The sequence below is a fragment of the Alternaria arborescens genome (assembly GCF_004154835.1).
Source record: "Alternaria arborescens strain FERA 675 chromosome Unknown contig_38, whole genome shotgun sequence".
Classification (NCBI taxonomy): Eukaryota; Fungi; Ascomycota; class Dothideomycetes; order Pleosporales; family Pleosporaceae; genus Alternaria; species Alternaria arborescens.
Window position 1 is genome coordinate 168692 of NW_021167893.1, and position 27989 is coordinate 196680.

The following is a 27989-nucleotide window of genomic DNA, read 5'->3' on the forward strand; positions in this document are numbered from 1 at the left end:
CTTATAGCGGCGCATGTATTCGAAAGTAACAAACCAGCTATACTCACACTAGCTTGTGCTAGGTCGCCTGCGACTCCCAAATCCCTCCAGGGTCAGAGTGCTTCCTCGCTGAGCCTGACCCAATATCGAAATATTCGGGCCATCATCGACCAGTGATTGCCCTTGTTGATCTAGATAAACCAGACTCGCCCGCCACAATGGAAATCGACTAAACCTAGCAATTGACACAATCAACCACTTCATCAATTTGCGCCCCGATACATGCATTGGTGCGACTGCGACTGTTTAATCTTCGCCACCGTGGCTGTTCTTCCATGTTCCAGCGTAGTGATGGGTTACTAACTGTGGAGATAGTATCGCCTCCTCTTCCGGGCTATAGGTGTTTGTCATCGGCGCGAAAGAGCGACCTGGCATGAACAGCACGTCTCCGACGAGCTTAGGCTGCAGAAGCTCCTCCGTATCACTGCCCACCAAATTGCGGTTCGTCATGCCACCTAGGCTCTTGTATACCGCACTCGTTAGACGTCTCGGGCCTGTAAACTCGACTGTGTCTCCCATGATATCCATCGTGGTATTCTCGACTGTTATACCGTGTTCAGCTGTCTTATCAGCTAGCTCCTGCAGGATGTCGTTGATGCACTGCATCAGATGTGGTGACCTGGGCTTTGCCATGATGGCCCATATTTCCATCTGGTGCAGGTAATTACCCGGCCACCCATGGTCGAACTCCCAGCCCACAACAAGACTCGTGTTTTCCTTGTACTCCGCTGGGATCCAATCGTCGATGGGTATGCCCTCACAAGAAACGTCAAGATCGAACCAAATGCCACCCTGGTCCCAGAGTAACAGGTAACGAAGGATATCCGCCTTCCATATAGGAACTGGTAGCGCTAGGAAGTTGTCGACAATGTCGGGCCGAGACGCGAATGTTTTGCGAACATACACGTCGCTGCTTTCGTCGGTCATGAAGCGCGCTTCGTATTCGGGGTTGGGCTTGATGCAACTATCGGTCCAATTTCGCGCTTCCTCTGAGAGGCCACGCGGCCCTAGCTTATACCATATCAGTTTAGGTATTCCTTCATACTTTGGTATTGCGGTCGCTCCTTGGATGTGGACTGCAATATTATCTTGGACAGAGCGGAGAGTGCAGATCTGGTAAATGAAGAAAATAACACACAAGGCGACGAGTAATTGATAGCTAAGAAACCTGAAATGTAATCGTGCTAACATAATGAAGGTGTAGGTTGCTCAAAGAACGCTGGTGGTAAAGAGTCCAAGGTGAGTCGATGTTTAGGGTTCAGCATCTACACCAGCCGTCACAAGGCTGAAGCACGATCGCTCACGACGAGGGGCTATGCAGTCTCAAAGTCAGCTCAGAACTAGAATGAATCTTAGACTATCCCTGTCACTTTCGGAAATGAATGGCGCGGGTTGCTCAAGAGGAAGGATCCAACGAAAACGCTCAGTGTGACGAGGTGGTACAACATAAGCAGCCACGCGCGCAACAAAGGAGTTGCATTCCTCAACGTCATGGGTTAGCCCTATTGGTCAATAGGACTCCACAACTAATGTTGTGAATCGCGCACCCTCTCACCCCACGATATATATACACTCGTACCGGCACGGGGGTTTCACACAAACTGGCCCTTGGAAGGTTGAGAATGTTGTGTCCAGTAATGCTTTATCGTGGAAAAGCAAAATATGTCTCAGCCTGATTCTATGCCCACTGGGCTGAAGAGGTTATACGAAGCCTTCACGGACACCAGTGAATGACCAGTACTTATGGCAGTTGCCAGGTCCAGATCGTCACACGCAATCTGGGAGGCCTATCCAAAGGTCTGCCGCATGCGCGGTGTTACGATCCCGATCCTGCTCAACATACGTTCTCGTGCGTACACCGATACTCTCTCTTGCCACGCTATCAGCCACGGCAGAATCGTCATGGTATTGGAGGAGCGGATCAGACAGCCCATTTCCCGCTCGACCATGACATTGACATCGATATCGTGATTTTCTGCCTGTAAGCCTGAAGCGTGGCTTCGCGCGAACTTGCTTTCAGCCCCCACGCAAGGTCTTGAAGCGTTTTGCTTCCACAAGCCGCCTGATTCAGCCTCACGCATTTCCTCCTTTCAAATCACACTACTTTGATTCGCTTGTACCCTACGGAACTTGTCAAAGTCGCCCCCTATCCTCTCACCTACTTGCCTCCCTGAACATCAGTCCTTCTCGCTTGGTTGTGCCTTTACTGGGACATTGAGTTATCGTATTCGACCTCCTATCTTAATTCCCAGCACTCATGCAATTCATCGTTCCGCCGTCGAATCCGAGACCATTGGACTTCAGCGATGCGCAGGTATACTATTTGGGTGACAAACTCACAATCTACTGGACGGAGCCACCGGCTGGCATCGCCTCATCTATTCTTCTATGGCAGGCAAACCGGACGACTGGCGTACTCGTTGGAGACAAGCAATATATCACACGTACGAAATACCATCATCTCTGACATCTATCGGAGTAACTCTGACTAACAATATCAAACAGAGAGTGTCGTGAATAAGACTGACGTGGTTTGGCCTATCACGACTGACTTCAATCTGACCTTGTCAAACCTGTTCCAACTGACCCTTTACCAAGAGGGTGAAGTGGACCCAGTCGACTTTAGTCAGTATCTCTATCTCGAAGATAAGGCCGACTCGGCATCGGCTTCAATTTCGTCGGCTGCGTCTTCACTCCTATCAAGCTCAACGACCTCTGCAACGACCTCTGCAACAACCTCTTCTTCCAGCGCAGGAAGTTCAATACAAACCAATGTACCGACAGCCGTACCCATGCCCAGTTCAGCCTCGCCCGCGAGCAGCTTTCCCACCTCAGCTAAAATTGGAGTTGGGGTTGGGATACCTGTCGCGCTCCTCCTCGGGTTGATCGTCGGTTTCCTCTTGTTCCGTCACCACAAGAAAAAAGGGGTCGATGGGCCCAAAACACCCAGTCACCAAGTCGCTGAGCAGTACAAATATGGTCATTACGCACCTCCTTTAAACGAGGCTCCACCTGATAGTTTGATAGAGTTGGATCCGCAGCACGCAGCAGGGGTGGATGCACACAAGCCGCCAAATGATGAGGCACCGCCAGTGAGATACGAGATGTAGTGAGTGGATGTTTTGTCGACGAAGGCACATTGGCGCATGAACAGAGAGTGAAGCATTGTTCCAAACACACGCGAATTCTTACCTGTATTCAGCGACTATTGCCCAACTTTTGCAAACTGTAACATAGCCTTGTTTAATTGATAAATCAAATCACACCTGCTCATCATAATGCAAGAAGTTAGTCATGACTTGGCGGTTCTGTCGAAGTTGCCTAGATCTTGACTATTGACGATTGTCAGTCTGCTTACTTCCGCCCTATTGGTGTACGACAACACGAAAGATGCTTTGCTTGGCCACCTTACCGATTGACACATCACTCTCCTGTCCGTATCTGCCTCAAGCCTGGGGACTGGCCAACGCCATTTTCGCAGGTAAGCACGAGCATGTAAACTCGCGGGAAACCTGCGCAGCACCACCGTCACCGATCCAAAGTGTCTCCGTGTGTAGCAGTGACTGCATGAGTGGAGATTACGTTCGATATGAGCCTCATCAGACACGTTTGAGATTGTGTCAGGCAGATACCGCGTCACTAGGCATGGACTCAAGTCTGGGTCGGGTGTTGAACGGGGAGACTGAAAGTGGCCAAGGTTCCGCAATCACGACAGCAGGGCGACGCCATTCATATATGCTGTGCGTACTGAACCTTCGAAGGTTCGCACCACAATGACTGCTGAACGCCTATAGATCTTAGTGGCTCTTATTGGAAACGATACAAGGACAACAAGGACAAGTTAAAAACAGTCACAAGGATAAGAAGTATGAGAAACCACACAAACGTAGGTCTGCCCAACACAAAACCATAACAACGTGCTCGAATGCGACATAACAAACTCGTCCTTCTTCCAGGCCATGCAAACGAAAAGTAGCGACCCCTGACACGACATGAAACGAGCAAACGACCCCACTAAACCACCACCAGGAAGTATCAGCCTATCCGAATATTGTCGAATGTCGACCCATGTCTGGTTTCTTCCCGCGAGTACGTGGGGAGGAAATCTGAGCGCATCGAGCCTGCGGAAGGAGTGCGACCAGGCTGAGAGTTGGTGTAGGTATATTTGACATCCTCGAATGGCGTTGCTCCGATGACGGTCTCCGACAGACTGTCGTCATTAGGTATCTCCATTGAGTCGAGCTCGATACCCTCGTCGACCTCAGTATCCTTTGACCTACTCGTGTTCCGATCAAACTTCTTGATGCAGGCCATAAGCAGTATCATGAAGAGCATGTAGCCTAGTAGGCTGGTTGTCCACGCGAGGATAATTGTGCAAAGCAAGTAGACATCTCCAGCAGGCGGGTTACGGATGAGGATGTTTGTGATGTCGTTGATAATGTCCTCGCTGGGTGCTTGACTCATGGACGATGGTATGTGGGTTGAGTCACTATATTTCCAGTAGATATCGCCACGATGGTTGCGGAAGTCCATACCCAGCGTTCTATACACGGATTCAACTTTCGTCCAGCCACATAATCTACTACCTTCGAGCATGGTAGTCTTGTAGCCGTTGGTCACTAGAGCATTGGTGAGGATGTTTGGGTGATAGGTGGTGTATCTCGTGACAATTGCGTAGTCGAATATCTCGTTTTCTCGTGGGTCTTTGAATGTGATCGTTGCGCTACCGAAGCCAGTGTACGAGAGATTGACGATACGCTGATCGTGAGTCTTGGCGCTGTCGAGTCGCGGCACGCTTTTGGCGAAAATTGAGGTTGGTGAGAGTAACAAGAAGAGAAGTGAAACCAAGAACATGGTCTCGGCGTGAAAGCAGTGTTTTTGACGTGGGCAATTGAAAACTGCTCGCTATGAAATGCTTCGCCGGAAGAGTTGCGACGCCGGAAGAATGGGGAGGGATGTGGAGAGAGGTGCATGGGCGGGAGGGCGATTTCTTATAGGCAGACATGACTGCAAGCAATTTTCCCGAGGCAGGTAAGATGCGATGACATGAGAAGGAGAATAGCACCTGCGTCATGTATGTCGCGAAGTCCAGGTATGGGAAGGGAGGAGCGACGACAATACATTTCATTTCCGAATATCGCTCAACCTTTGACAAGAGTGTGCCCATCGCGAGGAATGACGTTTCTTCCAAGATCAAAGGTCAGATAAGAGAAAGTTAGAAATCTGACCAGCGGAAGAAACAATCGAAACTCTTGTGTCTCAACCAAAGAGAGGATTGAGAGTACTGTCTCCATATCTTCCTATTGCAAGCTATGTATATGTTGATGCTGCAAGCGTGTGCTAATCCTTTGCCATTGCACTCTTCTCCATGCAGTTCTCAGCAGGGATTGAGGATGGCATTCGACATATGAACATTCTTGAGAGCTACGTGGGCCTATATATTCGCATGGGCGTCTTTGGAATGGAATCACAAAATTGTTTGGTATATGCTCGTACATCGTGAGGTGAAATTCGGCTGGAGATCGACAAACCTGAGGAGAATAATTTGGGCGGGGTGCGGCCTCGACTTTGTCGTAGCGTGTACTTCGCTGTAGTCCGGAAAGAAATGATTCGTAGAGGCAGTGAGATGAAGCAGGCTATGGAGAAGTAAAAGTGAAGTTTCCTTCACAGATGTGTGTCTTGTGTAGTCGTGAGGGTCGTGTTCTCCGTTCTAGTACTTACGGTCCAAGCGTCCTGTGCAATCAATTACACATCACCCGAACCTAGTGTCGCTCTAACCAACCAGTCGTACACTTACGTCTCAGCGAGGACATCCTCGGTAGCTTTCTCGCTGATCATCATAGTAGGCAGCACTGGGAAGCCTCCAGGCACCTTAGGAAACGAGCTTGCATCCACAACTCGTAAACCCCTTGTTCCTCTCACTCTGAACTTGCTATCCAGTACGGCGTACTTGTCTCCATCAGCACCAATCCTGCAACTACTACTAGCATGGTGGCTGTAGGCCTGCTCTTTTATGTACGCCTTCTGGCTCTCGATTGTACAGTTTTGCTTCCCAATCACGCCTTCACATGGATGCAGCTCGCGGAAAGGAGCCAACGAGTCAGGTGCCGATGGATCAACTTTCGACAACCAGGAACGTACCCATTCGGCACCCTCGTAGATAGCTTGAAGATCTTCCTCTGCTCCGTCTTTGAAGAAGTTGAGGTTAATGGCAGGAACGTCGCGCGGGTCAGCAGATCGAAGTTCAACCGTACCCGCTTGGGAGCGTGGGTTCATATGAACCATGGCGCATTCGTACTGCGCTGGGCCGTAGGTCTCATTGAAGTATGGAGGTCGATTGGGAAAGCTGCCGGTAAGTTAGCGGATGTTCACCAAATTGTGTGAACAGCTGCAATTGCATACCCTGGCCAGAACCCCTCGAAGAGGAAAGAACCACACCACATATAAATATCTCGGATCCCTAGTTGCGAAGTAGAAGTCTTCCAAAAGTTTGGAAAGACCTCCGACATGCCAGTAACGGGACGATTGCCTAGCGATAAGATACCAGCCTCATAGTTGTCAGCCATCTGTTTGCCCACGCCAGGCGAGTCTACCACCGGTGCGATGTTGAACTTGGCAAGTTGCTCAAGCGGACCGATGCCGGAAAGCATAAGGAGCTGTGGTGAGTTGAAAGCTCCTCCAGAGATGATCACTTCCTTTGACGCGAACACCTTCCCCGCAACGCCTTTGATGTCGGGGTTGTAACGAGGATCAGCACTGTAGAGACTCTTCCCATGCAGATACTCAATACCGATTGCTCTTGGAAGACCTGGAGAAGCTTCATCGAAGACGATCTTGGTTGCTAATGTGTCTAGCGAGATCGTCAATGGATACTTGCCGGAAGCAGCCGTATCTCGAGCGTAGTAGCCGGGCGACGACCGACGACCGTTGGGGTTGATATGAGAGACCCCTCCAAATGGTCCGACAAGATGATCGCGACCGGATTGAGCTCCGTTCATGTCGCGCTGTAGTAGTGTTGAGGTGGAAGATACAGAGTAGCCCGCAGCTTGCGCAGCTAATCCGCTAAGCTGTTTGGCATCTGCGCTGGTCGTGTAGCCAGGGTCCATCATAGTCATATCGAGCCAACCGTCATGACCATGTTCGTACGTGCTGTTGTAATGCACTTTCTCAAGCTTGACAAGATATTTTCTCATATTCTCATGCGACCAAGTGTCGTCCCCAGTCATGTCAGCGATCTCATCCCAATCCGCATCGTTGGGATTCATCGTCAAGCAGCCATTATGCATAGCACAGCCTCCTAGAGTGCCTGCGCGTGGGTAGTACTGTATGTACAGTCAAAAGCCGCGTTGAGCGCGTGAATCTGATATACTTACAATTCCCAGAGCGGTAGAGTCTTCGGGGGGCACAGTGCCAACGTAGAAGCTTCCATCTGGCTTACGCCAAGTTCTATGCAAGTATCTTGCTTCCCTGGCTTCGTCATCAGAGTGCTTCACGAAGAAATCCCATCGCTAAACGATCCGTTAATTGTGTGTCGGTCCAATTCGATCACACACTTACTGTGGCCGGGTCGTTGCCTGCTATATTGAAGTTCAACCAATTCGAAACGTTGACGTTCTCCGTCTGGTCATCTCCAGCTTCAAGGAGCAACACAGAGTGACCGGCTCTGGCAAGATTGGAAGCAAGCGGTCCACCGCCAGGTCCAGAGCCTACAACAATGTACTCATAAGTTTTGTTGTCGATCGACGTAGCGGCCAGAGCCTTGACACTCAGTAAAGCAAGAGTCGCGATAATCGAGCTGAGAGGAGCCATGATGGACGAGGTCTCCGAGAGACTGAATACATCAATAGCAAGTTGAGATGCTCGAGCTCAAGTAGGTTCTCTCTCCAAGCTTGAGCTAACCGGTAGGGATCATCTGAAAATATCGCCGGATATGCAGGCACAGAGCGAAATCAATGCAAGGCTATTAGTCCACCCGACACGACGGCCCGCCATAAGCATAGACCCTCTTTCGGCCAATACTGGCAAACAAGATAAAGTGTACAACTCGCGTAACGTCTTCTGCATACATCCCCTAGCTTTCGCCTTGCTAGATTGAGTGCCTGGGTAGGATGGCAAGCACTTATTGGTCCGGCTATACCGTTGCATATCGTGCTGCATGATCGACGCAGTAATGGAATTGTATTGCTGATATCAGCTTCTAGGCTGTTAACATGTCTGCGTTCAAACGGTGAAGCTGTAGACACCAGGCTAATTTTACACGCATTGATCGCAGAAGGTTACGGTGTTGGATACGTCCGATGTTCGTAGGTTGCTGGAGTGATTTGAAGTGGATGAACGTCACTCATTAGCAGGTAGTTTAGTAAAAAGATCGCGATATGAAAATCCGTGGTGAATTTTCTAAAGATTCTTTACCCATATTCACCGAAAGTTCTGAAGATGCAGATACAGAAACACTTCATGCGTTGTCGATGTTTATCCGTGCTCGGTGGATGAATTTCAGCAATTTTGGGAGCCCATTGCTTCTGCGGCTTGCGCATCGACATCGAAGCTCCAACTTATGGAAGCCTGCAAAGCGCCAAAACTTTTAGAAACAGACATTTTCCATAGGCGATGGGGCGTTTAGCGCCGCTTAGCCTCAAACAAATTCATCGGTTTCGTCGACCGCCTCATCGTCTCCTACCGCGTCCTCGCCCATACCGTGAAGCAGCTCTTCGACAACAAGCGGCTCAGACTTAATCTTTGTAGCAGTGGTCGCCTTCTTGGTGATTCGCCCAGTCTTGACAGCTATATGCTGGATCAGTAAAGCAAAATAGTGAAAGAGGGTGTTCGCAAAGCGTACCGCCCTTGGGAGAACCAGCGTCGCTCTTCTTGGTGCGTGTCTTCATCGGACTCTTCACAGCGCCGTCACGGTCCCCGGCTTCATCTTTGAGCATTGTAGCTTCCTTCTTGTATCTACGCATGCGATTCTCGAGGGCGTGATAGGTCATATCCTCGCCATAGATGCGAGCAACTTCGTTAATGTTGATCTGCGCGACGCTGAGGTTAGTGTGGCTGCTGCAGGGGAATTGTGGTAGATAGTTACACGTACCTTGTTATCAAGAGAGGCAAGAGCCGCGATGAAGAGGCGCTCGAGAACGTCTTTGTCATTCCAATTGACCGGCATTTTGGCGACAGCACTGCTGATTGTCAGCAAAGGGTCAGATACGTACACGTCAGTTCGAGCACATTGGGAAAGACCTGTAACGGCGGTCTTGTATAGTTGTGATAGCTAGGAAAGGCACAGGTTGGGGTTGTGTAAACCTGTGTCGAGCTGTTGCGACGACTGCAAGGAACGCGCGCCCGTCAATCGGAGCAGTAATTAATGTGGGAACAAACTCACCTCTTGAAGATAGCGGACGGAGTTGCTCTGTAGATCAAGACGTCGTGGAATGCCCCTGTCAGCGTATTGGGGTAGTCGAATGTCCGACAATAGAAATTGCGACTGCGGATTGTCCGAGATATACGTGAGAGAAAGTGAAGTCGACGTCTAAAAACGGTGGGCCACAGCTCAGTCCACTACCCTTCTCCGCCATCACACCGCTCGCGTAGTTCCCACGATAGACGTGGTAAAGGCAAACAAATCGCTTAAGCCGCACATGGTCCACACAAGGCGATCTACTACGCGTAATACATGCGTGGAGGACAACAGATAGAACGGGCCGTCTACGAAAGCACTCAATCGGTATGATGAGATGATGATGGGAAATGGCTCCGAGGATCTAGAAATGGTTTGGCTGCGGCAGTCGTTATCGCGCTCTCAAGGAATAATGTTAAAGTCCAGAGTTTCCAAGTGGTCCTCGGCTATGACAGATCATATTTGATCAGCGTCGTAAGCTTTAGTGCATGGGTCCTGCGTGAGAACTTGACATTATCTGCTCTCCCACTATCTCGTCATCTCCTGGCCTTTTTACCTTCAGCTTTATGTCGTTTCGCCTCCTCTCTTGGGTCAATGACCAACAGCTCCTCTTCGTTCTTCCGCTTCCACTCGAGATCCTTCCCTAATCTGTCTTTTGCGAAACTCAACGAATGTGACATCCATCCCGCGTCGTCATCTGACTCCTCTTCATCCTGCTTGTCCCAGGCTTTGCAAGACTGGCAGCCTACTATGAAATGCAGGTCACATGCAGCCTCGTCTTCATCATTGGCTCCATTCGCATCTCCATTGGATTTGCCATTGGTTGCTTCCTCGGGCAGTGTTGATGTGACGGTCTTGGGGGCTGTGGTGGAGTCGGCTGATTCCAGTTTCGACTTGAATCGGGAGAGGATGTCCAGTGCAGATTGTTCGTCCTTTGCGTTGCCACCAGCCCCTCGCTTCCTTCCTCGTGTTGTGGATGTTGGCACCATGGCCTCTAATAGCGACTTCTTTTTGGCCAGCCCTGTATCTTGGGCGGAGGTGTTTCGCTTCATGGATGCCTTGAGGTCGGCGATCTGCTGGTTCACACGGTCTAGTTTCGATCGTTTCTCAGATTCAGGCGAAAGCTCGCGTGGTGGAGTTCTGGCTTTGGGCTTGGGTGGCGACCTGAGCGCGGCTTTTGGAGCGGGTTTGGGTGACGGAGACCTCGGCGGCGATTTTCGGGATGGCTTGCGTATGGGTATTTCTCTCGTCTCCTCGGGTGCTTTCGACATGGGCTTTTCCTCACCTGCACTGACCAGCTTGGTGTTGAACTTGGGCTTCTTCGCAATGGGCGCTGAGTCAGCCTCGGTTGCATCATCGCCAAAGCTGAGCACGTTCTTGCCGGCCTTCCTCTTGGGCTTCTTGGGCTTCTTCGTCTCTGGCTCTGTGCGCGCAGCCACCTGGACCCTCTTGACCATGTCCTCGAATGGGTTGATGATGATCTCGGCGCCTGTGACTTTGGTGGGATACATGGGCTGATCGTCGCTTCCGTCCCGTATCTCGGCCTCGGCCATCTTCATTAGGTTGTAGATGGTGTCGCCTGCCACCCGGCCAAACATGGTGTTCTTCTCCTGCAGCTCTGGTGTCGCCGCCAGCGTGAAGAAGAACTGGCTGCCGTTGTCGTCCTTCTTCCCCGTGTTGGCCATGCCCAGCAGGCCTCGCCTCGTGTACTTCAGCCGGCTGTGGAACTCGTCCGCAAATGGCTCGCCATCGTAGCTGCTCTCCCCGCCCTGGCCGGTGCCCGTCGGGTCGCCGCCCTGGATGATGAAGCCCTTGACCAGGCGGTGGAAGACGGTGTTGTCGTAGTAGCCATCGAGGCACAGCTGCAGGAAGTTGCGCGAGGTGATGGGCGTCTGCTTGGCGAAGAGCTCGATTTCGAGGTCGCCGGTGGTCGTGTGCAGGACGACTTTGGCGGTCGGGTTTGGCTCGAGGTTGTACGTCGTACTCATCTTGGCGGCTGGTGCTCGTTATCCAAAATGCGCCGTGGTTGCGCTCGTGGACGGTACGCGAAGTCGCGTGGAAGCTCGTGTCTCGAAAAAGTTGGCCAGTGAGAGCTGAGCAGTCTCGCACGGGCCTCGGGTAAAGGTGCCGCGACGTCATCCTGGCTTCCCTCTTTACTTCGTATTTCAGCCACACTCGCACCGTCATCTGCACTTTCACCCCTCGAGACGATGCTGATACTCTGCATATAAGACTGCTATTGCTGTCCTGCCATCTGCCCCCTGCACCACGCCATTAGTTCCTGGATCTGGCTTTTCGTCAGCTTGACAGTTGGCATCATGTTGCCCTACATCAACGCACGTACGTATCTGCCAACTAAGCACATACCAGATGTACTGACTACCGTGAAGCTTTCGAATATGTGGCCGGTATACTTGGAAACTCGGCTGATGAGCGTAAGCATTTCCAACTGTTCCGTCCATATGCCTGTTTTGCTAACCCCACCCAGTGAAGCTCGTCTTCTCTTTTTACCTGTCCTATCCCTTGGCTGCTGTCCTAAAAAGGATACCGGACAAGGATCCATGGAAGAAGAATGTTTTCGTGATAAGGTGAATCCCCTCGTCCGTAACATATCACCATCTAGTGTTAACAATGACAGCGTTTCCATGTTCTACCTTGTTGGACTATTTGACCTGTGGTCCGGCCTGCGGACCATATTCATCAGTGCCGGCGGTGCCTACCTCATCTCCTCTAAAATCCACTCCCCGTACATGCCATGGATCGGCTTTGTCTTCCTTATGGGTCACATGTCGGTGAACCACATCTACCGACAGGCCGTCAACGATCCATCTGTTTTCGACATCACAGGAGCTCAAATGGTCCTGGTCATGAAGCTCACTGCCTTCTGCTGGAACGTTCAAGACGGTCGACTTCCTGACTCTGAACTTAGCGAAGTCCAGCGAGATCACGCTATCCGGACTATGCCCAGCATTCTCGACTACATTGGCTACGTCTTCTTCTTCCCTGCTATCATGGCCGGCCCAGCTTTTGACTACGCCGACTACAGCCAATATATCACCACGACTATGTTTACCCTCCCCCCAGGCACTGATCCATCCAAAGCACCACCAACACGCAAGAAGCGTAAGATTCCTCGCAGCGGCATGCCTGCAATTACAAAAGGTGTATACGGTACTCTCTGGCTTATCGCATTCATCAAATTCTCAAGCTGGTACTATCCAGCTTTCTTCCTCGGTGACGAATACATGCAATACAACTTCTTCCGTAGGATATGGCAGCTCTATATGCTCGGCCTCACTACTCGCATGAAGTACTATGCAGTTTGGAGTTTGTCTGAGGGTTCATGCATTCTTTCAGGAATCGGCTACAACGGCCTTGATCCCAAGACTGGCCGACCCAGGTGGGACCGTCTCACCAACATTATGCCACTCGAGATCGAGAGTGCGCAGAATGCTCGCGCTTACCTTGGCTTTTGGAACATCAACACCAACAACTGGCTGAAGAACTACATGTATCTTCGAGTCACACCAAAGGGCAAAAAACCTGGCTTCAGAGCTACTCTAGCGACCTTTGTGACCAGTGCGTTCTGGCATGGCTTTTACCCAGGCTATTACCTTGCGTTCGTTCTAGCTGCATTCGTACAAACTGCTGCAAAGAGTAGGCTGCCTGTCATATGTCCAATGCGTCGTATGCTAACATATACCAGATGGCCGCCGTTTGATACGCCCACTATTCATGACGCCCGACGGAAAATCGCCACTACCCTCGAAGAAATACTACGACCTGTTTACCGTTATCCTCACACAGACTGTTTTCGCGTACGTGGTCGCACCCTTCATCCTGCTCGGCTTCTCCGATACCATAAAGGTCTGGGCAAGGGTCTACTTCTACACCCTCATTGGCGTCGCCGCATCCTTCGCGTTATTCTCGCGGTCGTTCCCTTTCCGAAAGCAGCTCGTTCAGCGCCAGTCGGCACGTACACCACAGCCCGCAGCCAACAACTTCGACGACCCTGCGATCGAGAAGGCAGCACGTGAGGAAATCCGAAGAGAAAGGCTAGCAAGGACCAACTCGGCAGATAGTGTTGCAGGCCATGCTAAGATGCCTCTCTTGGGTATTGCAGACGACCCTGAAGCAGAAATTGACGAGATAGTAGCAGAAGTCAAAGCAGAGATCGAGCAGAGGAAGAGGAGGGGTAGTGTGATGCAAGGGTTCGACGTCAAGAAAGCCGTGCAAGAGAAGCTGAAGCAGTTTAACAAAAAGGGGTAGAGCAGGATACACTTAAGGCAATACTTCAGTTACAGAAACGTATACGGGATAGGTATGAGAACGTGGCCGGTCTTGAGCTGAGCCGTTCAATATAGCCTGAATACATATGCAGTAGCAAGAGGTGGTGCGGGCTTATTTCCGAACTTTTCAATAATCGACCGGACATGACCCAGATCTTCGTGCACGTCCATTGCTCCTGCCCAACTTCAAAGACTCGGGCAGATCATACCGCCCAGGTCAACCGTTCAACCCAGCATCAGATACCGGCAACAACAGAGATTGTCACCTCACGTCGGAGGTAGCGAGTGTTGTGGATCCCAACGTGGCGTGAACTCTATTTCTGCGCCGTCGTTCGGTAGTGCCGGATTTTTGACACCGACGCCGCGTCACTCCAGCGCCACGCACGAGAGCCCCGGTGATCTGGAAGCTCCTGTCACCGAAAGTCTACTTCAACTGCCGAATTGCCATTAGGTTGACAGCCAATCTATGATCGCCGAATCACACATTACATGCGATTCTTGGAAGTTGCCAAAGGCCTAGAACGTTGACAAGTTGGTTGCGCAGATCGGTCCGACAAATCGCACAATCGATCGCGCATCCCGCTGGATCTGAGACCCCCTAGGCGCACATCCGCATGGGGCGCCAGCCGCTCAATGTCAACAACCCAACTCCGTTCATCAGGTTGCAACGCTCACTTGCAAAATCGTCATCTCCGAGGGCCAGGTACCTGGAAGGTATATCCCTGTTCAGCCTACTGTACGATCGTGTTCTTCCAAGCCTTTCTGTCCCTGCTTCAACACTTGGCTGCATTTCACTGCCGGATGGTCAGCTAACGGTGCCCCTTCCCTGGACTGGCTTAATGGCCGAGTGGTGCATTCCAAACCATTGCTAGACACGAGGAAGATGTGTAGTGTTTGCGCCACACTAGCCTGATCCGACTCCACTTCCCGAGAACATGCTTCTAGTGTTCTAATTCCAAACACGCCATGTCGCGTGTCGAGTGGACATTCTAGCATGACTACCACATTTCAGTTCCGCCCCAGGATACGGCGAATGCCGAGATGATGTACCGCCGGCTTTGGGTATGATTGGGACCGTGTTGAAAGTGCTTGAGCTGATCCTGCTGCATGGTTTTCACCCCCCACAACCCACGGTCCGTCTTTGCTTCTCTCGACGATCATTGCATGGACGCTCACTACGCATGACTGCACATTCACTTTGGCTGATAAAGATTGGTGGTCCTCCAGACTGAGCGCACTGAAATGGGTGTGCCGGACAATGGCCCTGTGATTGCTGGCGTAACATGGATGTTAACGGTGTTAAGTGGTGGCTTCTTGGGCATCAGGTTCTACGCAAAGATGAGTCGCAAACAAGGTCTTTGGTGGGATGATTACATTCTAGCCGGTTCTTGGGTATGTTGAGTTTCTGTCGTAATCACGACTTCGCTGACACTTTGCGAACAGGTCCTCCTACTGGCTCAGGCCGCCATCACCCAAGCAGGACAACAACTAGGGTTCGGGAAGCGAACAGAAGATATTCCAGTCAAATATCTCACCACAGTTGCTCTTGGCATGTCCGTTGCTGCGTCGATATCTTGTTTCGCCTCGACTTTCTCGAAGATCTCCTTTGGCGTCACTCTACTCCGCCTCACGACAGGCTACCTACGCTGGTTCGTATGGTTTTGCATCGTCACCCTCTTTCTCATAATGTTGCCAAGTGCGTTGGCCACATGGGTACAGTGCCACCCAATGGAGAAGGCTTGGAACGACACTATCCCTGGGACTTGCTGGGATCCCAGTCACTCCATCAATTATGGGATTTTCAATGCTGCATGGTGTGCTGCGGCAGACTTTGCGCTTGCGCTTTTGCCATGGTATCTTATATGGGGGTTACAGCTAAGGCTCCGCGAGAAGATTGGAGTGGGTATCGCTATGAGCATGGGTGTTTTGTGAGTGCCATTCAAATCGCCCTTCTGGTTAACGGCATCAGATTGCTAACATTGGACTTCAGATCTGGTGTTTGCGCAATCGTCAAAGGCGTATATGTAATTCAACTCGGCGAGGGGGACTTTTCCTTCAACGGCAAGGAGCTCACCATTTGGACTGCCGTCGAGACAGCGACTGCCATTATTGCCGCCTCCATCCCCATTCTCCGTGTATTCTTCAAGGAAACGATCTCTTCTTATTCGCGCTCGCATACTCGGACCAACAAAAGTGTGCCGCTGTCGAGACTAAACCAAAGTCAACACTCTGCAACTACCACGACCGTACATGCCATGGGTAAAGGAAAAGAGGGCTACTGGACCGTAATCGAAGAAAACGGAGATGACTCCAGTCAGAGAGGTATACTGGATGATGAAGAGCTGGGAAGAGTTCACCGTATGACAGCATACGAGGACGATCATATCATGCAGACGAACACGGTCACGGTGACCATCGAGAGCGATGCTCAGTCTGACCACAAAGCCAGGTCTTTTCTGGGTATAGCCCGCTGATATCCTATTTAATGGAAATTTTACTTGCAATACCTTTCCCGTTCATTCACGACTTGTCTTTCTCGTCCAATCACCACCAGCATATTCAGGGTTTGAGACTTTTTCGCCTTTCCAGAAAACCCCACGCCCGACTTTTTAGCCTTACGATATAGCAAGAAATATGATATCAGCAGCAATCCTTCCACCGATCCAAGATTCAGAAGAAGGCGATTCGTGACAGTGAAGGTGGGCAGACAAGAACGAGACTGTGCTTATAACCTTTGAACAAGAAGAGGCGACCACATGTGGGGTTCGTAATGTCCAGTTGGATGTAAAGAGCTGCATTCTTCAAAACTAAGCACCGGGCATACTGCGTTCATGGCGTATCAGTATTCACTTGGTGCCTTGATCTTGGCTCATGTTGCTCGTCTAAATCGCCTTCTCATCCCTATATTGGTCGCCGATATAGTAGTAAAGGCCATCACTACAAAGCCTCCTAGTTAACTCTTCGCACTCAACAGCAGTTCGAATATCTTCATACCATGCTGACTTTGGTCGGACCTCATTGACTAGCAAAGATATCTGCTGTCAGGTTCTAAGTGTGATAGCCTTTCTTGGATTGTTGATCCTTTGAGGGCGTCATCGTCGTCGAAGGCGGAATTGTGTTTTCGGGCTTAGTAATCGTCTTAATGTCGCGGATGTGTTCGTCGTGGAGTGCGGCCCACGCCTTTTCGAAACTGGCATGGTGGTCTCGTTCGAAAGGCCGCGACCAACATGGCTGAAGTTGGTCAACAATAGTAGCACCAGTAAACTGGCGCGAAAGTAAGTATCGCATACGTACTTACTATTGGGAGACGTGTTTTCCTGCGGAACTTATAGTCTTCCTCGTGAGGTCGGCGATAACTGGGACGAAAGTTGTAATTCCCTTGAGCGCTGCCCTTTGCTGATCAATCAGATCTCACTCGGCAAGAACCTGATCGTCCTCCAGCTTTTTCATGCCTGCTCTACACACAGCACAAGATTGACAGGAGCCGGCGTAGCTCAGGTGATGGATCATTCTAAAATGAAAATGTGCGTACATCTGCCATTTTCTGGCCGTCCACTCTAGTTGCGGTGGTCGTCAATTGCGAGGCGGCGACACTTCTCAGGCGAGCCTGCACGCCCTTTGGGTTCAAGGACGGTGCAGTGTTCTGATTTGGTTGTCAGTACGGCCAGTTGTAGCTTTCATGCCCTCCTTAGTAGGTATGATGCTGTTGATACGCTCAGTGAGTCGAGCGGCGGTTATTGCTCCTGGTGCATAAGGACGTTTTCGAGGGAACGCTGTCTGACGGTTAGCTATGTCACGTGGATAGTCGGACGGCTTATACATAGTAGTGAAGGATAGGCGAAAATGCTCCCATAGAGGTGGTTCATAATGGGGATGACATGCGGGGTTTTGGAATCCAGCTCTCGTTATTGGTTTGTGAATACAAACTTGGTTGTTGGCTACCCCTCTTACAAGTCGTAGCTGCTGCTGGTGTAAGGTCTGTCTTGAACAACAAGCAGCAACATCTTTCGTAAGTCACCGAGAGCTCGTTTAACTAGGAGTATTGAGAGACAGCGAGCGACTTGAAAGCTCCGGCTAGCTTCATCTCAATCTACTTTGCATAATCTCCATCAGCTCTCATATTGGATTGCAACCCACTCGCACTTGGCTATAAGTTTGCTTCGATAAGGTTTGCTTGAACTAGAAGTAATGCAGTGTATTTTGGACCGCCGAGTGCGCTCCGTTCCCATGGAGACAGTCGTGTGAGGCATATTCATGGATGGGTTGAGGTAAATGCCAGCGTTTTTGCACAGCGCCCCCAAAAGAACTACTGCGATATCACCCGAGTGAGTCAAGTAGAAAGATTTTTTAACGGCGCAGTTTTCAGGTGAGCATAGTCAAAGTACTCCATGATAATCTCGTCAAATATAGGCAGCGGCAGCTTTCGGTGTTGGACAATGTGGAAGACGCTAGCTGATGACTCAATCAACCAGGCGGACTGCAACTACCCTTCAAAAAACGCAACACAGCTCGATCACTATGAGAAAGCAGAAAGAATTAGTGCGAAAGCAGGTCTAGTATGCCAAATAATCTTTAAAGTATGCGGGAGGAACGGGAACGAATGTCTTATGCTTGTGTTCCTCCAATCAGATGCTATACATCATCCAGTCTACACAGCCCTCAAGCACTCATCTACGATGGTGGCCATCTGTAGGCATTCCTCATCGCGCATCTTATTCGTGAAGACCTGGATTGAGGTTGGTGCGCCGTGTACGAGCTTGGGCTCGTCTGTGCGCCGGGCATATTAGCTTGCATCTCAATACCGTGTCGAGCTAGAAGACGGCAACTTACAGTTTGGACCTACTTGACCAGCTCCAATGATCAGAGGCTCAGGATCCAGAGCGCTCGATGCTCTGCCAAACGGCAGGACACAGGCGGGATACTGCACAAGGTGTCAGTAATGCTTTTCTGACGTCTACTGATGCTTGACCTTGACTTACATCCAATACGTTTAGTAGCAACGTATACGGTGGCAACCCGTATGTATCATGCGCAACTGCAGTATTCTGCGCCGACGGTCCGATTACCGCGTCCAGTCTCTCATCCCTCCAAACTTCCCTCCACTCGTCCGCGATTGACTGCCTCTTCACATTGAGCGCTGCCAACCTCGGAATGCCTTGCAGACCCTCGCAGTCAGCCAGAAAATCACATTTGAAGGCACCAAACGCTTGCATAGCTTGAATGACTGATGGTACTAGCGGCTCACCACTAGCGGCTATATGTGCTGGGGGATCGTCGAGTCCAAAATAAGCAAACGCGAGCGCTAGCGCATTGGAGACTTGTGCGCGCGACGGCGATATTGGAACAACCTGATGACCCTTGGCTTCCAGAGCACTTACAGCTTGAGCCAGTGCTCTTTTAACCGGTGGATGTAACGGAAACGCTGGGTCTTCGGTCAAAAGACCAAACCTCAGTTTCGGCACGCTCGGCGGTACTTCCAAGTCTCTCCAGGGAACATCTAGAGCAGTGGCGTCGTACATGGCTGGTCTCATGGATAGAATTGACCGGCATAGGAGGTTCAATGCCTGGATGTCGTTTGCTATCGGTCCAGCAGAAGGTTCAAAGAAGGTCAAGCCATCTCGGACTGGAGAAGGCTGGCCACCGTATGGGATACGTTCAGTAGAAGGCTTGAAGCCATATATGCCACAGCAGAGGGACGGTATACGGATAGAGCCTGGAACTTATCAGTGGTCGTCATTGCCACAGACCCAAAGACATTCACTAACCTGCGATATCCGTTCCAATACCAAGTAGCGATCCTCGGAATGCAACAAGTGCACCTTCTCCTCCACTAGATCCTCCTGCCGTCAAAGCAGTGTTATGGGGATTCAATGTGCGTCCGAAGATGTTATTATGTGAGTCAGCCGTCTATGCAATGTTAGATCGTGATCCTTCTCAAGATCGACGGAAAAGATATGACTTGCCATAAGTGTCTGCGGGATATTAGTCTTGACATATATGACTGCGCCCAGCTCCAGCAGCATATCCACCAGCGGCGAGTTCTTTTCAGATAACTCGTGGTCCAGGAAAGAGACAAATCCGATGGTTGCCGCTGTTCCCGCAATCTGAAAACCGTCTTTGACGCTTATCGGTAAACCATGAAGGGGCCCTACGATGCGGCCGGCAGCTTTTTCACCATCGAGGAAGCGTGCTCGGTCCTGTGCTTCTGGAAAGTACGTTTCGGTAAGGCAAGAAAGCTTGGAGACTATGTTAGCAAACCTGTAAATACATCGAGAGGGGCGCAACGGACCAGCTGCTGTGCCATAGCCGCTCTTTTGGAAAAAGCTATCGTGACTTCTAGTGACGATAGAACACCCTTTCTTAGCTGTTGCAACAACTCCTCAACAGTGAATTTCTCGGTTATATTCAGCTCTTTCTCGCTCATGATGCCCGATTTTCGGGGAATGTCCATGTCGATCACCCGGTTTGGATGGTCCGAAAGCGGTGCTTGAAGCAGATTCGTGATGGATGCTGGGAGAAGCCATTCCTTTGGTATCTTGTCGCGGCAGGCTTGTTGTTTAGCAGCAACTCTGCTTCCCCATGCAGTGATAGCCATATCAAAGTGAGTAATAGAATCTGAGGCTGTAAGTTGCACTTAGGCACGAGTGATGATATGACAGTGTGCATCGGCACCCCCCTGATTATGTATATGAGTAGTACCCTCGGTTGCCGTGGAATCTAACCGAGGGCCATGAAGGTGGCATCATAATTCCGTCTGCCTGGTAACGTGATAAGGTGTTGTTATCTTGATGGTCAGTACTTACATTGGTATCATGTCTGAGCGGCATTTGTTAGCGTGCCACTACCCCACAGCCGCCAACGCCAAGCCGGGGGGTTGTTCGCTACACAATTCGTTCGATTAGGCCCGTTCACTAGCGGAAACCTGCATTCCGGGGTCGAGGATTGGGATGCGCGGACGGCAACAGAACGGAATAAACCCGCCTGAGGACTGAATATGATATATATATATGCAAGAAGTTCTGGCAAATGATAAGGATGGTAATCTTCCTGCAAGCTCTATGCCTGTAGTCGATATTCACTCGCAGTGAATCTATCGTAACCAACATCTTTCAGCAACGATGACCGACACGAATTCTCCTAGAGAGGAAGATGAAAACTTCTGGGCGCCTGGTACTATACGGCTGGAGGACAGTAAGACGTTCCGCTTGTCGCCGATAAGACGGCACACTGACAACCCACTTCCAGTGACAACACCGGCATCAGATGTCATCCTCCACCCTGTGCCTAGCTCTGATCCAGATGATCCGCTGAATTGGAGTCGACTGCGAAAAGCCATCAATTTTGGTCTAGTCGGTTTTTTCGTACTTTGGACCTTCGTACAGCTGCAAACAGGCTCAACATCCTGGGGTTCTCTCATGCGCGAACTGCACTTCTCCGTGGACCAGCTGAACAACGGAGTTGCTATGAGTTGTGCTGGACTTGCAGTCGGCTGTATGATCTTCATGCCGTTTGTACACAAGTTTGGGCGACGGCCACTTTATCTGATCAGCTCAGCGCTGCAATTGAGTTCAGTAATTTGGCAGGCCAAGACAAGGACGTACGGTGACTGGATGGGTAGCAACTTCCTTGCTGGACTTGGGGGTGCCATCAGTGAGGCTGTTGTCCAGATCACCATTGCCGATCTGTACTTTGTGCACCAACATGGAACCATGAACGCGTGGTACCTCGTCTTCACATCTGTAGGTGCATCCCTTGGCCCGGTGGCGTCTGGCTTCATAGTGGAGTCCCAGGGTTGGAGGTGGATTTGGTGGTGGTGCACAATCTTCCTGTCGTTGAACCTCGCGCTCGTGTTGCTTTTCTTCGAAGAGTCAAAGTATGTACCCGTCCTTAATGGCCGCAGTGTACACCATGGTCCTTCTAGCTCAAGTGGACCAGAAACCTTGCACGCCGATTCGGAATCGCAGAAAGTTGCAGATGTCAAAGGGGAAACCAAACACAGTAGCATGGAGCGAGTGCAATCTCGAATTGACACAACCTTGCCACGGAAAACATATCGCCAGCGCTTGGCCCTCTTTACTTCTTCCAATCAACCGATCGGCCACCACTTCTACCAGCCAGTCATAGTATTGACCACCTTTCCAGCAGTCGGTTACGCCGCTCTCACGTATGGCACGGTACTGGCGTGCTTGGCACTAATGTCTTCGTTGCAGGCAGTGTACCTGCTGCAACCGCCGTACAACTTCGGGCCATCTGGAGTAGGACTCATGAACATTGCTCCTTTTACTGGCTCGTTCCTAGGATTTTTCGCCGGCGGCTATTTGAACGACAGATCGATTATGTGGTTTGCAAGGCGAAATCGAGGAGTATACGAACCGGAAATGCGACTATGGCTTGCTCTTGCTTCGGCACTGCTGCTTCCAGCTGGAATTTTAATGTTCGGATTGGCGTTGGTGAGAGTATGTTGAGAGCTTGCGATAAACAATGCCGCATACTAACCAACCGTCAGGGCGTGCATTGGATGGTGTTAGCCGCGGGATTCGGCTTGTTCGGCTTCACCTTCGTTCTGGCCAGCGGCATCGCTCTGGCGTATGTGACAGACTGCTATCAAGAGGTGAGTCGGAAGCGTTACGCTTCTTGAGTGCACCACATTTGCTAACGACCAGATGCTCAGATTCTCGGAGACGTCATGATAGGCATCGTCTTTGTCCGTAACTTATTTGCCGTCGTCATTCTTTTCGCAGTCACGCCCTGGACAAAGGACATGGGGCTGCAAAACGTGTGTATTATTACAGCGGCCTTTTGCTTTGCGATTCTGCTGCTTCCTATCCCCTTGCTAGTCTGGGGCAAGAAAATTAGGATCGCGACGGCGAAAAGGTACAAGCGAATGGCTATGCGACAGCCAGCTCATCGAACACTTGAATAAAGTCGATGGTTGCTCGAGGAGGTCAAGCCGAGTTGATAAATGATAGTTCTCACAACGCCCAGATTCAGAAAGGCATTGAAGCATGGCAAGGCGCATTCAGCCGAGGCATACGAAGCCAAACAACGCTTGTATGTGATAGTCTCCATCGCCAGATCTGTTATTGAGGAAACCATGACACCATGTCGCTCCAATGAATTCGATCCGTGTTATCTCTGATCAACCAAAATGCTGTCAAACGTTTCTTGATCTTGGTCCGCCACGCTTTCGAAAACTCGACAACAGCATCAGTCTTTTTGAGTGCTAATTCTCTTTTAGCGGGATCGACTAACTCGAAGCAAGCGAACATGTATGGGACAGTGGCGCCTGGCACTGAGCGCCCGGTGGACTGGAGTGTCAGACGCAGCTCTTCCAGGATTGCGTTAGATATGATCGTCCCTTTTTCTACAGCCGAACCATATGGATGTCGCAGTCGGTGTGCAATGAGTAATACAGACCAACGATATAATCTGGCTTGAGCCAGTATACTGGCCACCTCCTCTTGCAAGAAGCGAGTGATATGAGCTTCAGGCATTTTTGGCTCCCACGCCTCAACAGCCATTTCGATCGCGTCTAAAGCTTGCATGATTGTAGAGATATCAACGTGCTTGTCATGACGTAGCGTACTGGTAATTGTACAGACGTCGTAGAGGTACGGTAGCATGGGCGACGCAATGCCCAAGTACCGATCCACAACGTCATCGAGCCCTCGAGCCGTGAATCGTAGAGTTGGTACCTCGCCCCGCAGGATACACTCTTCGGTCTCGGCTTGGACGAGACAAATTACGAAGGCAAGGCAATCCGGAGTAAGCTCCACTGATGATTCGTATATGGACTTGATGAGGTTGAGACTATGTCGACATATCTCTAACGCTTGTCCAGAGATATGTAGCGCAAAGGTGATTGCGCTTACCGAAAGCATCAGAATGGTAGGAAGGTCGCCGAGATCGACAGCCTTTACAGACCGCAAGGTGGAGATTGCAGAAGCTGCGCGCCTGTGGCCGATGATGCGATCCTCATGGTCGGAACCTGGCTCGTACTCGCAAGCCAAAAGAGCTGCAGTGGCCAACAACGAGTCCTGAACCCACACAGTAGCATCGTGGAGTTGTTGCGCAAAAGCTTTGTGATGGGTGATGCGAAAGCTTGAAGCAACCAAGAACTGGTCGATGCGCGTTCTTCCTTGGGAGACGCCCTTGACAAAATACATTTCCCGCTCGGTCAAGTCCGCGAGTGAAGACGGAGTCCTGGGCAGGGATGCTAAGTCCCAATCCGGCATAGCCGGGCTGGCGGCCGAGGCTGGGCATTGTGGTGATGAAGCAGCGATAGAAAGGCTGCTATCGCTCCGAACCGTGTGTAGCTGACGCTGTGTACTCTCTTCATTGCGCTGGTACCGAGGTTTGCGGCCGGCTGTCCCGACTGGTCGCAGGGTCTGACATGAGTTCTGGAGTCGGACGCATCGTTCGCACGCGTCCCGGCCAGGGATGCGCCTACATTTCTCTTTTACGATATGGCATCTGTCGCATGCTCGCCTCGCTGGTGGCCTGCCCATCGCAGACATTTGCCGGTGGATCACAGTGGATACATGTTCAGTGAACGGTGAAATGTGAACGGCACGCGGGAAGAGTCCGAAACACCGGCGGCGGTTGCTGAGTAACCGGGCCACGTGCAAGCCCTGAGGTCCTGTCGGATCGAGGTTGAGCAATATGCATTGTACAACCACCCTATTGAAAACCCATGGCTATCAGAATCACAATGTCTCATTGTCATCGTCGCAATATCTCGCCATTTACTCTACATGCTTCAACTATACAGTTCCAACACACAACCTTATCAAATCCCTCAGTGCGCATGCTCTTCACCGCATCCACAGTCGGGCCCAAAGTCACGTCGGGCCTGTCTCGCTTCTTCCTGCCATGGCTGTAGTTTTACAGTCCTTTTCTCTTCCCGTGTCCACTGTCCATGACCCTTCTTCTCATTGAGCTCAACAAGCGCATCGAGCCAAGCAGCAAGCCTGTATCCTGCCTTTGCAAGTTGCTTGGTGACGACTGGAATTGCCGTATCCCAGTACGCTCCAGATAGCTCTTGCGCGAAAACTGCATCAGGACCATCGGGTATGACAGTAGAGCAAACGAATTTGTTGGAGTCGCGCGCCCAGGTCATGGAGCTGCTTACTGCATCTTTCGCCTTCAAGCCCTTGAGCCACGTCTTGCTCTCTTTCTTGAACTTGCCATGCTTTACTTCCGCGGTGAGATTGTTGGCCAGAGCCAGAGCATTGGCCTGAGAGAAGTTGCCGTATGCCTTTTGCGGAATCGCTGTGTCCCAGATGGAGTGGAGATTTGTGCGCGCGCCGTTGAAGGTGACGTTGATGAGGTTGCCACCCACGGCGATGTTCTCTACATGTAGGGGCTGGTGAATGTCACCAACGAAGTGAACGACCCATTTGAGTGCCTTCTGCTGCTCGACGATGCCGACCGACTTCTGGAAAGCGCGGCTGGAGTAGTTGGCGATAGCAGAAACAATGCAGCCTTCTTCGGGACAGTCTCGCTCGAAGTCGATGTTGCAGCTTTCAGGCGGGTTGTCGAGAGCATCAATGTAGTGATAGACGGAACTGAACTGTCCTCCAGCCTCATAGCGGTAGCTGTCCGCCCAGGTTGCTACGTTGGCTAGGTATGCGGACGAGGTATCGTTCAAGAGAGTCTGGGCAAACTTGGCCGTCTTGTGAGAGACGAGGTTTTGCGCCATGTATGCGACCGCGGTGTGGCCAAGCGATCCCCAAGCTGAAGCATAGGGGACAGCCGCGAGGAGAGGCAGAAGTGTCTTGGGTGGCGCCATGTTACGACCTTGGTCTTGACTGGCTTGTGATGGGACTTGTTGTAGTGAAGGACAGGAAGGAAGCTTGGCAACATTCACATTGAAGGGAATGCGCTGTTATAAGCAACTCGCGATGGCAATTTGTATCAACCAATGGTCCCGGCGGTATCGGCCATGCCCGTTCCATGGCTGCGGTGGTGGATGAGCGATGATATGCAGGTCTGCGGAGATGCTAGCCCAGTTAGGAAGGTTTTACGCTCAGACAGGCAGGAGCTGGGTGGATATCTTTAACTTGAGCCTCTCGACAAGAGCACGTTGTGGGTTCTGATTGGACGACAGTAATGACACAACGGAGATAAGCATCGAGAGAGTATGGGCAAGGCAAGCAGTCTCGTCAATGTCTAGTGCATGTATCTACAAAACTAACGCAGACTACCAATGCACCAACGATAGCTAGGGTATCTCAAAACCATGAGTATTCGCCAAACGCCAGATATAAATGCACGTGTTCACGGTGGTGCTTATTGAGCAGCCTCCCCTGGGTTGTTCTCACCGTTCCTGTTCACGTCCGTGTCCAACGGTGCCTCATCTTCAACAGGCTCTTCCGCAGGAGCGGGAGGCCCCTCAAACAGACGAATCCACCAAGCGGGTGGGTACAGAGGGCTGTGGTTGTGGTGGAGCGGCGGGTAGATGTCGTTCAGGTAGTACCATACTGAGAATGATTAGTTGACATACAAGAGCGCAAGGGAGGGTGACGTACTGTGGCCGACAACAATGCCGCACATCTCGTCCTTGGGTACCGTCCCGTGCATGATGAGCGAAAAGGCCAACAGCACCCAGGGCAAGTACGGCGCCTTGAAGACCAAAAGTCCAAGGAAACTAAGCATTGTGTCGGGGTTCTTTCTGCTCCAGATGTAGATGAGCGTGCTGGACAGAGCGGAGCCGAGGAAGGCCATGGAGAAGATGGGCGCAATACAGAGGAGGAGGGTGGAAGCGAAAGTGAGGAGCCATGCGAAATGTGCCGTCGAGCGGCCAGACGATTCCTCGAGTAGTCGCGCGTATCGCTGGAGGAAGAAGATGTGGTAGAGGAGGTCGAGACTGAGGGGGCCAAAGTAGAAGAAGGTTGTGAGTAGTCTCCAGTACTATTGGACATGAGTACGAGCAGCGGTGGGTAGGCACGGCGATGAACTGACCTGGCTCTTGAAGAAGACAGTGCGCACACTGTAGAACAGCTGGAAGGGCGAGATGATGTGGCATTGCACCAGCACACTTGCACTCAGCGCCGCCGTCATCCACCAGCGCGTGCACACAGGCATCTCATAAAACCATTGCTCGAGCGGAAAGCCTCCGGCCCCTCCTCCCATCATGCCGTCCCCTCCTTGCAAGACGTTGGCCATGGCGGGTTGTGGTAGGGATGATATGGAATGTGGAAAGACAAGAGGAGCAAGCAGGTTCCAGCACCTGCAGCCAGATATAAAGCGAAGGGACAGGTGTCGTCGCTGCGCAGACGCATTCACTTTCCGAGACTCCGAGTGACAGATGGACCGACCCCATGTGGCTACGTAACTTGTCCGATAGCCTGCCAAGGCGCTAGTCCAATCAGCACGCGATTGTGCCTTCCTCGTCCCGCCGAACGTTCATTCGACAGGGTCCAAGCTCCTTCCCTCGGTCGGTGAATGCGGACCAGCCACAATGCCCAGCCCCTCGCCCGGGTCGCGTCAACTGCATCAACGCGAAGACGAGCAGTGCGCCCGTGCTTCACTCCATCCTCATCGCTATTCCTGAAGCAGACACAGCGCGCAAGACTCGACGACCCGTCCCATTCCATCCTCGTCGCGCTTTGGGGTTCGCGACTTTTCGCGACGTGAACGCGCCCTGACGTCTCCCACCGCGGGCATTCCCTCGACGCATCCATCCATATCCCACTCCAGCCATGTCACCCAAATCTCCAATAAGGCGCAACAAGGCGCGGCCGTCGCGGGGCGGAAGATCGAGTATTGGAAGCAGGAGGGACTCGGGCAAGCGACGTACGTTCTGCGCCTGACTGACTGACTGACTGACGAGTCTGCGCAGCCGAGCTGACATGCGCCCAGTTGGACAAGCAGGACCTGCTCCAGACCGCGCGAAGAAGCGCTACAAGCCCGGCACCGTCGCTCTCCGTGAGATCAAGCGCTACCAAAAGTCGACCGACCTGCTCTTGTTAAAACTCCCCTTTCAGCGCCTCGCAAGTACCCGTCACCAGTACGGCGCCGAGACACCCAACTAACATCTCTCCAGGTCCGCGAGATCGCACAGACAGTCACAACCGAGGACGGCCCCAATAGGTGGCAGAGTCAAGCCATTGTAGCCCTCCAGGAAGCCACAGAAGCCTTCCTCGTGAACCTCTTCCACGACGCAAACCTTTGCGCTATCCACGCCAAGCGCGTCACCATACAACAGAAAGACATACAGCTCGCTCGCCGTCTGCGCGCAGCTTGGGGTGCGCCTGTCTAGGTCA

The 27989-nt window shown here is 51.5% G+C and overlaps 14 protein-coding genes across 14 annotated transcripts; 5 read left to right on the forward strand and 9 right to left on the reverse strand.

Annotated features, from left to right (window-relative positions):
- Positions 1–285: 285 nt before the first annotated feature.
- Positions 286–1230, reverse strand: AA0111_g10712 (hypothetical protein; the record flags this gene model as incomplete). The annotated part of the gene is made up of 1 exon (XM_028644496.1): positions 286–1230. The coding sequence occupies one exon, from the start codon at positions 1228–1230 to the stop codon at positions 286–288; it is 945 nt and encodes a 314-aa protein (XP_028501750.1).
- Positions 1231–2296: 1066 nt separating this feature from the next.
- On the forward strand, positions 2297–3149 carry AA0111_g10713 (hypothetical protein; the record flags this gene model as incomplete). Its single annotated transcript, XM_028644497.1, has 2 exons — positions 2297–2483; positions 2545–3149. 2 exons carry the CDS (start codon positions 2297–2299, stop codon positions 3147–3149), a joined length of 792 nt encoding a protein of 263 aa, XP_028501751.1.
- A 925-nt stretch (positions 3150–4074) lies between these two features.
- On the reverse strand, positions 4075–4893 carry AA0111_g10714 (hypothetical protein; the record flags this gene model as incomplete). Its single annotated transcript, XM_028644498.1, has 1 exon — positions 4075–4893. The coding sequence occupies one exon, from the start codon at positions 4891–4893 to the stop codon at positions 4075–4077; it is 819 nt and encodes a 272-aa protein (XP_028501749.1).
- A 939-nt stretch (positions 4894–5832) lies between these two features.
- AA0111_g10715 (hypothetical protein) lies at positions 5833–7848 on the reverse strand (the record flags this gene model as incomplete). The annotated part of the gene is made up of 4 exons (XM_028644499.1): positions 5833–6385; positions 6442–7361; positions 7413–7547; positions 7597–7848. 4 exons carry the CDS (start codon positions 7846–7848, stop codon positions 5833–5835), a joined length of 1860 nt encoding a protein of 619 aa, XP_028501705.1.
- An 826-nt stretch (positions 7849–8674) lies between these two features.
- On the reverse strand, positions 8675–9202 carry AA0111_g10716 (hypothetical protein; the record flags this gene model as incomplete). Its single annotated transcript, XM_028644500.1, has 3 exons — positions 8675–8823; positions 8879–9065; positions 9128–9202. The coding sequence occupies 3 exons, from the start codon at positions 9200–9202 to the stop codon at positions 8675–8677; spliced, it is 411 nt and encodes a 136-aa protein (XP_028501704.1).
- A 767-nt stretch (positions 9203–9969) lies between these two features.
- Positions 9970–11421, reverse strand: AA0111_g10717 (Peptidyl-prolyl isomerase; the record flags this gene model as incomplete). Its single annotated transcript, XM_028644501.1, has 1 exon — positions 9970–11421. The coding sequence occupies one exon, from the start codon at positions 11419–11421 to the stop codon at positions 9970–9972; it is 1452 nt and encodes a 483-aa protein (XP_028501748.1).
- A 330-nt stretch (positions 11422–11751) lies between these two features.
- On the forward strand, positions 11752–13702 carry AA0111_g10718 (Lysophospholipid acyltransferase; the record flags this gene model as incomplete). The annotated part of the gene is made up of 5 exons (XM_028644502.1): positions 11752–11773; positions 11824–11868; positions 11922–12021; positions 12072–13090; positions 13140–13702. The coding sequence occupies 5 exons, from the start codon at positions 11752–11754 to the stop codon at positions 13700–13702; spliced, it is 1749 nt and encodes a 582-aa protein (XP_028501703.1).
- A 1262-nt stretch (positions 13703–14964) lies between these two features.
- On the forward strand, positions 14965–16196 carry AA0111_g10719 (hypothetical protein; the record flags this gene model as incomplete). Its single annotated transcript, XM_028644503.1, has 3 exons — positions 14965–15114; positions 15166–15650; positions 15713–16196. 3 exons carry the CDS (start codon positions 14965–14967, stop codon positions 16194–16196), a joined length of 1119 nt encoding a protein of 372 aa, XP_028501722.1.
- A 2174-nt stretch (positions 16197–18370) lies between these two features.
- Positions 18371–20173, reverse strand: AA0111_g10720 (hypothetical protein; the record flags this gene model as incomplete). The annotated part of the gene is made up of 6 exons (XM_028644505.1): positions 18371–18489; positions 18553–18643; positions 18702–19435; positions 19488–19629; positions 19875–19958; positions 20012–20173. The coding sequence occupies 6 exons, from the start codon at positions 20171–20173 to the stop codon at positions 18371–18373; spliced, it is 1332 nt and encodes a 443-aa protein (XP_028501694.1).
- A 667-nt stretch (positions 20174–20840) lies between these two features.
- Positions 20841–22645, forward strand: AA0111_g10721 (hypothetical protein; the record flags this gene model as incomplete). The annotated part of the gene is made up of 4 exons (XM_028644506.1): positions 20841–20913; positions 20968–22178; positions 22229–22333; positions 22394–22645. 4 exons carry the CDS (start codon positions 20841–20843, stop codon positions 22643–22645), a joined length of 1641 nt encoding a protein of 546 aa, XP_028501693.1.
- Positions 22646–22802: 157 nt separating this feature from the next.
- Positions 22803–23957, reverse strand: AA0111_g10722 (hypothetical protein; the record flags this gene model as incomplete). Its single annotated transcript, XM_028644507.1, has 1 exon — positions 22803–23957. The coding sequence occupies one exon, from the start codon at positions 23955–23957 to the stop codon at positions 22803–22805; it is 1155 nt and encodes a 384-aa protein (XP_028501692.1).
- Positions 23958–24520: 563 nt separating this feature from the next.
- Positions 24521–25513, reverse strand: AA0111_g10723 (hypothetical protein; the record flags this gene model as incomplete). The annotated part of the gene is made up of 1 exon (XM_028644508.1): positions 24521–25513. The coding sequence occupies one exon, from the start codon at positions 25511–25513 to the stop codon at positions 24521–24523; it is 993 nt and encodes a 330-aa protein (XP_028501691.1).
- Positions 25514–26013: 500 nt separating this feature from the next.
- AA0111_g10724 (hypothetical protein) lies at positions 26014–26889 on the reverse strand (the record flags this gene model as incomplete). Its single annotated transcript, XM_028644509.1, has 3 exons — positions 26014–26204; positions 26253–26634; positions 26686–26889. 3 exons carry the CDS (start codon positions 26887–26889, stop codon positions 26014–26016), a joined length of 777 nt encoding a protein of 258 aa, XP_028501725.1.
- A 536-nt stretch (positions 26890–27425) lies between these two features.
- On the forward strand, positions 27426–27985 carry AA0111_g10725 (hypothetical protein; the record flags this gene model as incomplete). The annotated part of the gene is made up of 3 exons (XM_028644510.1): positions 27426–27519; positions 27586–27716; positions 27770–27985. The coding sequence occupies 3 exons, from the start codon at positions 27426–27428 to the stop codon at positions 27983–27985; spliced, it is 441 nt and encodes a 146-aa protein (XP_028501690.1).
- Positions 27986–27989: the final 4 nt, after the last annotated feature.